The 12,157-nt window shown below is 31.5% G+C and overlaps 1 protein-coding gene across 3 annotated transcripts in view; it reads right to left on the reverse strand.

Annotated features, from left to right (window-relative positions):
* Positions 1–1,465: 1,465 nt before the first annotated feature.
* The window catches only part of LOC106691081 (uncharacterized), a 597,463-nt gene continuing 586,771 nt past the window's right edge, over positions 1,466–12,157 (reverse strand). For all 3 annotated transcript variants that reach the window (XM_067046502.1, XM_067046501.1, XM_067046500.1), the window contains 2 exons: positions 6,998–7,417; positions 1,466–3,313 (listed from right to left, as the gene is read on the reverse strand). In XM_067046502.1, the coding sequence (XP_066902603.1) occupies positions 3,312–3,313; positions 6,998–7,417 (422 nt within the window). In that variant the 3' untranslated portion in view covers positions 1,466–3,311. The remainder of the gene's footprint in view (positions 3,314–6,997; positions 7,418–12,157) is intronic.

Here is a 12,157-nt window from a genome sequence, read left to right on the forward strand (position 1 = left end):
ATAACAGAATCTTTTGTTCGGATCGAGCAGATACAAGCTCTCCGGGCAATTGATTATGTCAGATTTAGAGTATCCAGGTTTAAGGAAGATGGTGGTCCAGTACAGTGTCGCAACTGTCTGGAGTTCGGGCACACTATGAAGTATTGTGGCCGGGACACGCACGCAAGGACAAATGCAGATTCATTTGTAGGTCTTCAACAACGGATTCTACTGGGTGATCGGGGTCAAACCCATACAGCACAAATTTCTTTGTGCGCTTAGTGCCACGTGGTGCATAAGTGTGGAATCTTACCTCATTATGCTGTTTGAAGAGCTCGACGGCCTCCTTGTGATCAGCCTCGGATTCCAGATATAGCCTCTTATAAAAACCATGATATGATATTAACAAACACCTAAATGTTTAAATTATTTAACAAAAAAAAAACTAATGAGTTAAACGAGTAGGGATGAGTGTAATAGATAGATAATTCGAGAGGTTACGTGATGATTACTGAGGATGAATCCAAGCAAATATTATTAATGTAACGTTATCACGAAGGTTAAATAAGCAAGTTCTTCAGCTTGGTAACGGATAAACTCCTAAAAATATTAAATAAATGCATAATCAACTTCTAGACCGAAGTGTAGGTGGGAGGATTGCGTTAAGGCTAAACTAGAGTAATTGGAGTTCGGAGAGAAACATATAGATCGCGATCTTATTGTTTCTGATCTGCTCACCTGTACGGAGGTGTGTAAACGGTCCCTATAGGGTTGCTTATAATTATTTATTATAATTTAATAGAGTTTTATTACAATTGTTATTTAACTTACGAAGATCTCTTTTAGTGTCATAGATTTTCTGAAATGTAGTATGAACATATTTCGTTATTTATATAAACGGTTTTTTTGTTTTATTATTTCAAATTAATTACAAAAAAAATTACTTTAGTAACAAAAACTATAAATTGATTTTTTAAAGATGAGAAAGTCTTTTCTTCACATTTATTTCATATATTAAATGATTTTTGGGTAATAATTATTATTTTAGTCATTTTTTGAACTCCACCAATTTAGTTTTAAATTATTATTCCTGGCCTTATAAACTCATGAATAATTCAGTTATTATAATTTTGAGAAAGAGTCTATTTTATTGCGTTTTAGGAGCTTTACTATCACAGCATTAAGCAAACATAAATTATATCTTCAGGTCATTTTATTGCATATTTTATGGGTGTTGACTAAAAGCATGAAGATCACTTTATGCAGCGTCGTGGGTCACAAATATTACATAAAACGTAGAGTTAACAATATCAATAAATATATATAGCTTTTAAAAGAAAATTACAAAATTATGCATTAACAGAATTAATATAAAAATGTGTAATTATTGCAGTGGTAGATTGATTTAAAAAGATAGGTTCAAATAAAACTAAATAATTTCTAGTTTGACTTTAATGTTTCCTATTCTATTTTTTTTAAAATAAGTTTAATACAATTTGCATGATTTAAAAAAAAATACCACCTTACAGATGAATTAGTACACGATTAATTTGTATATAGTTTCATATAGTAATTAAAAAAATATTAGGACGCAGATCTAACAGCGAAGGAGCAGCCTCCAGTTCGCCTGAGGTAAAATAAAGAAATATAAAGAGTGAAGCTAATATACGTAAGTGGTTCATATCCCATTAAAAAAAAATTCAAGATCTCAGAAAGCCCGGACTCCGTAAATAAATTAAATAAGATTAAAAATGAACCAACCGAAAAAGAAATCCCAAAAGTACGCTACAGACAACTTGACATAGTTAGACAAACAAACATATATAAACAAAGCTAAATCAACATAATGTTCATTAAAAAAAAAAGTTTTTTGCTACTTTAATACTTGCTAAATTTAATTTTTATATTTTATCTGTGCGACACAGTATTTTTCGTAATTTTTGTTTAGTTCTTTATAAAAAGGAAACCCATGAAAGCTGGCCAAGGATCGGATTATAAGACAACAAAGTTGTTGCATGCAAAAACGTAGATGGGATGATAATCTTTTGGCTTGTACGGTTTTGGATTTTGTACGGAAAAATGCAGATAGCGATGAATATTGATGTATGGATGTGTCGTTAGAATTAGGAATTAATATCATTATTGTTTAACTTCTAACAAATTTGATATTCTATTTTAGCTAATTTAATTATTTTTAATAATGAGGGAATCTGTTAATGTAGATAAAGGGTAAAGGAAGCCTTCCGATCCACAATACTCTTGCATAGACAATAGACAACACTACCTTCGTTACATTGCAGACGGTTACCAAGAACTCTAACCAAGTCTGGTTCACTAAAATATTTACATATATACGTTAATTAATTTTTACGTATATATTTACATATAATACGTCACTTTTACACACAAACACACTTGTACATATCTTATATAACGACAGCTATTCATGATTATAAAAAGTGTATTATCATTACAGTGATCCAATATATATCGACATAATTTGAAAGGAAACAATACATAGTGATAATTATCAGCAAATTTATAAAAAAATACGTGACAAAAATTGGTGTTGCCGAATGTTAACTTTATAATTATATTTGTATACAAAAGCTCAACATTACAAATATACATTTTTTTTATTTTTATTTTTTTCAAGTCACTTATATTTACTTATAACTGAATTATTAGTCAATTTTTGACAATTAATGTAAAAGCAAACTTACATCTAGGTCCCCTACACATTTCGAGGAAAAAACCTCTTCCTCGAATATTCTATTACTTAATCTATAGATTATTCAGTCATGTCAACACTTAAATTTGATGTGTGCTGTAAAAACTTAGAAATAGTTATTTTTTTTTCTTTTTGGCCGAACTTGGAGTTCAGTATACATTTGAAGGAAAACTTTGATCACTTAAAATACAAAAAAAAAAAGACAGGCTTCATCAAACATCAAAGTGCTTACATAACTAATAATAAAATTGCTCCAGTACACTTAACAACGACCACAAGCAGAAAATTTATTGTTGTATACAAGCCGCAACTTTGCGCCCCTGAATATTTCTTACAGCTATAATTTGAAACATATCATTGTTGTATTTGATTTCCAATATGATCGATTTGTTATACCTCAGCTTTGTATACCTTTGGTACTTACAATTAGACAAGACAAATATACCCCATACCTCTTTGGAGTAGTTTCTCCCTTCGTATGACTCTAATTTACAAAATAGTAACAAACAATGAGGTACTCCAGAAGCAATGTAGTTCCTTTAGGCTCACCACTAGTGTGTACATCCACAAGCTAAAGGGATCGTAACCCTTTACAGAAACGCTCTAGAAACATTAATCATTAATAAATTGGTAACTAATTAATTAAAAACACTCAACAATACTTAATATTTTTTTTTAAAAAAAGAATTCTAAGATTGTACACATCGTTATTTTGCCTGAATGTAGCTAAAAAAAATGTTTGATTTTATTTTGGAATTGAAAACAACCAAACACCACAGACTAGGGTACAAATCTACAAAATTCATGCAAAGTAGCGATATGTGGATATGTGTGTGTATATTATAAAATATGATTATTTTAAAGATATATTACAGTTCACAAATATTGCAAGTCAATTCAGTACTTACATTTGAAAACAAATATATACGTACGACAAATAGATATTGGTTAAAATAATAAAATCATTAAAACTAAGCAATCAATAAGTTATTAATATTTTAAATTACTTGAAGCGTTTTCTGTTATTTTAAAAGTGCATTATATTATTTTCCAATCACAAACCATTTCATGATGATAATCATTAATGTATTAGATTCTATTAATTACAAAAGTTTTACTGTATGTGAGTTAGTAGATGTTAAGAGCTGCGATAAAGAAGAAAATAAAATAGTTTTTGATTAGTTATTAATAGCCTTTCGTTCCATAATGTAGGCTTTCTCAATTTCTTGTTATACTGTTTTAATTGAAGGAGTAAGTGAATGAAGTAATATTACGTAATATTTTTTGAATCATTAGTGTAGTTGAAGTGGGTAGGTGCCCCTATAGCTAGTGTGAGGTACTCCAACTTCAAAATCCAATTAATAACTATGTAGACTTCAAAACACAAAAAGCTCCAACAAAAAATAAAAATGAACTTGGTTTTCTTAAAATTTACTATTTATAACAGAAACATAAATAGAATATAAAAGAAATTAAAAAAACACAAACAGACAGTACAGCCCTTTTTTTATTTTTTATAATATTACAATATCGATCCGAATGTTCTGTAACTATAAGGTATTGAATATAATATAATTTATTTAATTTATTAATATAATTATAAGGTATTGAATCCTACAAGTAAATCTGAGCACAGTGCGGCCGTCCATGGACAAGAATAAATATTTTAATTTTTATCAAGGTCATTCTCAATTGATTTAGAAGTGTATGTCGTTTGAATGCTTATATCTTATTGTCATAAATATATAAAAATAATTTAGTCTAATAATTATTTTCGAGTGTTTCTTAGTGACTTTCATTACAAGAACATTAGAATATAATACAGGAAAAAATAAAGACATAAAAAAGTTAATAAACAAGAATTTCAATTCTGTTTGAAGCTAAAATGGTATAATTGCTAATAACATCATCACTAACCATTGATGAGATATAAAACAACAATTTTTATGATTTTTGTCATCGGTTGTACTGAAGCCATACAAAAATCTCATAAAACATACTCAAACAGGGTTCAAAGGAGGGTAAAAATATCTAAATGTGATAGATCAACTTACATATGTAAAGTATAAGTTAGCTGTCGCGTATCCTGAGGATGACGACTTAGACTCTTTGAAGAAAATTCAAACGAATTCTGGAGTAGGCCATTCACCTTCGAATTCGAAAGAGTGAAGTAAAACAGTTTTTTTATGTTCTGATGGTTGCCCTTTACAAAAAATATCTAATAAAATAATAATGTTGAATAATTGTTGTGTTAATTTTATTGTAATGATAAATTTTGAGGAATCTTGCCTACTCATGAAAATCAGTTATTGTGAAACTTCTCCAACGGACACCCATATATAATGGAAACCCCTTAGCGGACAATGTTACTAAGGTGCTGCCTAACAAGGTACATAGTAGGGGAATTCATGATCTTTAGACTAACATGTTAAGTGGAAAAACTCATGTTAAATGGAGAAATAATTCCGTCTTTTAGCATGTTAAGATGATATAACATGTAACATGGTTGAGAGTACGTTACTAGGTCTGTTGAAATGAAGAATGAAGTCACGAAACAGACAATCTGACTCGTCGCCATTTTGTTTGTTGCAGAACAAGAAATGTAGTATTATACATATTACTTCCTCAAATTTTGTGTTAGTATTGTTTTGGATGTTTTTATAACTAATAAAGCAATGGATGACAATAATAATAACGTGATGCAGTCGTCAATAAGCGATTCTCTTCCTCGCAAGTTAGAAGATCAATAAGGCACACAGTGGACAAACTTTCACACAAATTCGAGTTTTCACTCAATTTAGGCATGTTGTAATAAATTAATTTAATCCAAATTTAGAATAAACAATAACATGAATTTTTATAAGGAAAGGTTATAAAACAAGTTGCTCAGAAAATCCGCTAGGAGCTCTAATGAATTTAAAATTTAACATGACTTTAAATAGGGCTACTCACAATCCTATACTTATAACATTGTTAAACATTTTACATTTAGCACATCATGAATACCCCTAGTAAGTAACCTTTGGAACCTCTCCCATGAGGATGCGGACACCAATGTTCTTTTCCATCACCACTTTTTACTCTTCTTTAAAGGGTAAGACTCTTAAACAAAATTTTTTTAGGTTATGAAACGATGATTGAGACGATAAGTCCATAGAACAATGATTTTTATTTATTTATTTTTTTTCATATTGCAAAAGTAATATTATTGGCTTTTCGGATTTAAAAATATGATAATTTGTAAATAATTCTCTTAACCGAAATCTCCCTATAACGGACTAAATTCCTTGTGGATGTCCGATTAATAATAGTTCCACAGTATATTAAATTACTACAGACTGAAACACTACTTTGTCCAAAATCCTTAGCCACACTGTGCCGGGAAGTTTAATACATTGTTGAATCTGTCATTAACACAAAATATTTTCAAGATATAAAGTAAGAAAAAAAGTTAATTATGAAACAGTCAACGTTTTCTCAATTCAGACATTATCAGGAGAGAGAAAAAATATCTTAAGACTGATGTGAGATGTACGGTCTTATGTTTCCATTTATGTTATCTTTTGCCTCTCCTTGTGCTGCCTGGATCAGTGAAACGTGATGAACTAGTAACGAATGTTTGATTATTTTTATTTAGAAGTTTATAGAGATTTAAAGCTTTCATTTATCCTCTAACGATTAATAAAGTCACTTTTTTTGAGTATGCGTTCTTCTATACAAATAAAACATTTTACAATTTAAATATTTTTAAAATTTTAGTATTCTTTTAAGTGGCGATAAATGGGGAACAGATTTTTGTATAAAATAAAACTTAAATAGCAGGTTAAGAACAAATTAAATCATATCACTATTCACATGGCAATGATTATCAATTTTGAAATATTACTTATCAGCTTAAAAATATCTTCCTTTATATATTTCGTTTCATGAAAAAAAAGTGTCATAAGTTAAAAAATCAAGTGAAAGGTTTTCCATAAAAAGGTTATAAAATGCATAATTTAACAAAAATATTTTTCAACAAACAAGAGATTCTTTCTGGCCTAATTTGTCTGTTAGCAATGAAAATTGATAAGAATTTGTCGTTAATACTTATACGCCAAACTGAAATTATGTTAGTCTGGTCAAATATATTTCTACTCTTTCATTTGGTAAAACAAATTAATATATAAAAAAAAAAAATGAAAGCCAGTCTAAATGAATGGTATATTATTTTTAAAGTAAAATGGGCATAATATTTTTAGATGAGAATTAATATTTCAAACTATGTTATTTGATATTAATACTCACATGATACGAAGAGGCTGCTAGAGAGCTGACAGGCCAAGAAGAGGAGAGACATGAGGATGATTATACCTACGATTGAATATAGGACGCCAAGGTGTACCAAGGCGAAGATGTAGAGGGACTTGTGGCACCAGTTGTTAGGGTCGAAGAGCTTGGGCTCGAACTGCGGCCAGTAGATGCTGAGAATCCAAGTGTTGCCGCAGACGAACCAAACGAGAAGGAAGGCGGTGAGCAAAAAGTCGGCCACTCTGCTGGGGGCCGAGAGTGCTGGGGCCATCCCCCGCTGCTGTCTCCTCTCGAACCTTCTCGACCGTACCTGTCTCCAGATCATCCAGAACATCTTGATCGTCCCGAAGGAACCTCCGACGATCATGTAGATTGGAATCCTAGGCTCCTTAGGGCAGTCTCTCACGAACTGGATACCTGAACAGTCCCAACGGAAGCTAACATTATTTTCTAGTCACAAATTAATAATAATGATTAATGAAATTTAATGATTTCGTCTACTCCACAAAAAGCAGAAAAGTATTGTTTTCCTACGTGTCACCAACCTTTTATAGCCTTACTGAAAAGCTGAAAATTTATTTTATGGCACCATCATGAATTACAAGGCAACACCCACAGACAATATTCGAACCAAAATTACTTCTGATAACCGAATTGTGAGGTACTCCCTTCAAATCCTTATCACTTAATGTAATGAGGAAAACTAAATTTTAGGAAGTCTGTCTGTTTTTAAAATAAAACAGAATATTCTAGGGTTAATTTTATAAATTTATACGTACCATCAAGTTCACCCTGTACAAAACGTTGATAAGGCCAGTCGTCACATACGGTGGAGAAACGTGGACCCTAAGCAATAAAAGCATTAGTCTACTTCACAGGTTTGAAAGAGTAATTCTGAGGAGAATCTTAGAGCCCATATGCGAGAATGTTAATTGGCGAAGAAGGAAAAATGGTGAACTTTTTGAGCCCTATAAGGAATGTAGCATCTCCTCGTACATAAGGATACAGAGGCTTAAATGGCTTGGCCATATAATGAAGATGAGCGAGGAAAGAGTGGCTCATAAACTGTATAGTTATGTTCCGGATGGTGTGGGGCAACGTGGTAGGCCGAAGGGCCGATGGAATGATGCTGTGAGGCAGGATCTGCGACAACTGAGGATCCCAGTTACCCATACAGAAGATAGAGAAAGATGGTTGGCGGCTGTTGAGCAGGCCAAGGGCAGCCTCATGCGCCTGTTGTACCAGTAAAGGAGAAGAAGATGAAGAATAACCTGGACCATTCGGAGCCTATCTATCTATAATGTAAATATAGTTATATTTTTGGAGTCCAGGATGGATTTATTTTTGAGGCCTGGGAAAAATATAAGTTTGAGACATTGGGCGTATTTATTTTTAGGTCCCGGGCTGGATCTATGATCTATATTTGGGGCTCCAGATCGGATTTATTTTTTAGGCCCATGGTGGATTCATATTCAGGTCCTGGGGCTGATTATTTGAACATTTTATTTTATTTTTGAGGAATAGAAGAATTTTGTTTTAGGGGTCCGTAGAGGATTATTTATAGGGCCCGTTCCTGATACGATTTTAAGTTCTTGGGAAATTTAGTTTTTTGAGTCAGTTCTTTTCGGAGCTTATTTTGGGGATCTGGGCTAGATTATTTTTGAGATCCAGGCTGGATTATTTTGGTACTCGGGGCTAAAAAGGGTAAGTTTTTGAGCAAATACATAACAAACCCTCCCCCACATCCTTATTACGTTTGGTAAGGTTGATATGTTGCGACAGTTCACAGTCAAGGCGTATACTTATGTCAGTTTAAACGTGGAATCTTACTCGACTGTCCGTCCACTGACGTTGCTTGTATTATCAACTATATGCTAGACCCAGTATAACATTGTTATCATTACTGTAACTATCAAACAGTTATGCTATAGTAGTTGCTAGAGCTAATCCGATAGTACGATCACGACTGTAACAATCTTACAGTTACAGTTATAACGATGTCAATGATTCTTTAAGAGGGGATCAAGTGGTGGGTATTTGTCATATGAAACGGATGTTTCAAGGCGCTGAGTGGGTATTTTTTGGTCGGAACAATCGGCAATACTGACTTAATGTTATCATCCAGGAACTTGTGACCATAGGCGTAAATAACAGCAAGGCAACCAGGATGGGCATGAAGCGTCCAATGTCAGGGAGGGTCGCAGGACCTGTCCAGGTAATTTATTTTTAAATAATGTCATTTCTCCTACTTCTGGTGACCATCGTTCTGCATTTCTTTATAATTTGAAAGAGAGAGGCTTTGCAAGTATAATTAAAGAAAGATTTCAAAATGATCTGAAAACAGTAAAAGAGTGTGTAGAATGTAGAATAAAACTGCATTATTTTTAAAATTATAGGAAATTGATTAAAAAAGTCGCACGAAAACTTTAAAACTTTACATAGTTCTGGAATTTTCAATTTTTTTTTTTAATCTCGGCATTCTAATTCCCATTTCCCACTTCAGTATCCAAATTGATCTACAAATCGTATTGGGGGAATCAGATGTTACCTTCAGAAGAAGAAAATAGATTATATTAATCAACATACTGAAAAAAGGCTTCAAAAAGAACAAAATAAAAAAAGATCCAGACATCAAAATAAAGATTAGAACTTTACTCGACTTTAAGTGGAATATTAAAATTTATTCAATTGTCACTGATCGTTTATTACGTCGGGTCGATTCCATTATCTTGATTGCCTTTTTTTATTCTCACTTAAATAAAAATTACTTTTTTACAATTCTCTGTAGAAGTATTTTCATGATCCCATCTATTTGCTTAGTGGCTTATTTATGGGTCAGTAGCGTTGGTCTCTCAATCACAAATTTACGAGCCTATTAAAGAATGTTAAAGTAAATCGTTATTTTATGTTTATTTTATAGCCCGACTTTTATGACTTTATAAGTACAATACTGATCGAAGCTTCATTATCTTTTTATGGTGTTTTTAAACGATATCTTAGAATCTGCTTTCAAGAATAGAGACTTGTATATATGCAAAAGAATTTTAACCCACTGTACTATTAAGACAATTAGCATTGTAATTTCGTATTTTGAAAAAAATTAGCAAATGACTAAATACTACTGTATAATTAAATGTTAATTATACATATAATTAAATGTCAGTCACAATTGATGAGTCTGGTAAGTATAGGTAGAGGAAATAAAAAATAGGCGGGTGTTTCAAAACGTTAAAAAAAAATAATTTTTCATTCAGAGCTCTATATCTAAAATTACCAACAACACTAGAAAACCTAAGAGAACATTATTTAAAGTAGAGTAAATTTTCTGAAATATTAGCACTAATAAATTTATTTGCGTTCAATGGTTCTCGAGATAAATTTTTTTAAAAAGCAATATTTCATAAAAATGTACTAAAAGTTTAGTAGTCATTGAATTTATTTTTAGAAATCTATGTCTCGGGAACTACGGCAAGTATAGTTATCTACCAGCACTCAAATTAAAGCTAATTTAATGTACTATAAAGAAGTTAATGACCGTTAGCTTCGTTGGAATAGTAGTTGAATTTATAAATTGATTTATAGATGTTCGGGCAATAATTTTGATGTATGAAAAACTTTATTTAAGAAACCATAAGACGTACATATATCTGCCAGAACTCGAATTAAAGCTAGTTAAATTTACCATAAACTGTTTCATAACGTTTATCTTTCTAGGAGTCGTAGTTTTTATGATTTTTGACAAAATAAATTCGCAAAATTTTAATTTCTAGTTGTTTCGATGAACTGTTTGATTTTTTAAAAAATATATCTCTAGAACCATAAGACGTACATATGTTTGCCAGCACTCAAATTAAAGCTAGTTTATTCAACTATAAAGTAGTTTATGACACGTATGTAGGGGTAGTAAATTTGACACATGAAAATTTTCCGAACAACTATAAATTTATTTTAGCAAATATCATGTAAACTACTACTCCTAAGAAGATAAGCTTCATAAACTACTTTATAGTTAATTAAACTAGCTTTACTTTGAGTGCTAATAGACATCTGTGCATTGAATGGTTTTTGATATATAGATTTCTTAAAATAAATTTACTAACTACTCATCTTTCATTACATTCTGCACAACTTTTTTATGGAATGTTGCTTTTTAAAAAGCTATATCTCGAGACCTATTGAACCTAAATCGCTCTATTAGGGCTCATATTTTAGAAAATATACTCTACTCTAAATTATGTTTTCTTAGATTTTATAGTGTTGTTGGTAATTTTGAAAATATAGAGCTCCAAATGAAAAAATAATTTTTTTAACGTTTTGAAACAGCCGCAATTTTTTATTACCCTTACCTATACTTGGCAGAGTCATCAATTTTGACTGAAATTATACACAGTTTTCATTGCAATAATTAAAAATTAGGGTGACTGCCTTTTTTCTCCTCTTGGGCTCTTGTACTATAACTGAACCCCGAAACAGGAATAAACCTCTACTGCTTTCCAATAGAGAATGGATCATTTTTTTATTCTATTTCGCTGTATTAACAGAGGTAGATGCAAAGAGGATGTATTGTTATATGAAGTAGAGTACCTTGAAGAAGATGAAAAAAATATATTTAAATTTATTTCTAGTTTTAATAGTCATTTTGATGTTATCAAAAAGTATAATAATACAAAAAACTTACAATGGTAGAGAGAATGTGCTAATGGTAAAAGAAAAAAAACTGGGAGATGCCTCACTTCATTTACATAGTTCAGTGTCCTATGGGTCTTCAAAGATTATTGTTATTAGCACTGTATCAGTCGTTATTCCAAACTACTAAGCCGTTGTGTTAGGGATATGTAACGATTATTCCAGGATCGTGAAAAATAAAAAACAATGCAAAGTGAAGTCATAGACTACGTAATGAGCCCAGTGCAGTATAGGCCTCCCAACTCGTTGATGAAATTGTGTGTCGTTTACTTTTTTTTTTTGTATTTTCATTTTCCGGCAAACACAACCTTCACTGCAATGCAAACGCTACCGGACAGTACTCCATACTTTGCACCTCATTTTTTTCGCATCTAGAGTCGTGGCTACAACTCTTTGGAGAGGCGGGGGGCAAAATCTCAAATATCCCAATAATTTTATTCTAGGAAATTATCTCAAACATCAGCTCCTTTA

This window comes from Halyomorpha halys, unplaced genomic scaffold (genome assembly GCF_000696795.3).
Source record: "Halyomorpha halys isolate HHAL.00 unplaced genomic scaffold, Hhal_1.1 Scaffold51.1, whole genome shotgun sequence".
In the NCBI taxonomy this organism is placed as follows: domain Eukaryota; kingdom Metazoa; phylum Arthropoda; class Insecta; order Hemiptera; family Pentatomidae; genus Halyomorpha; species Halyomorpha halys.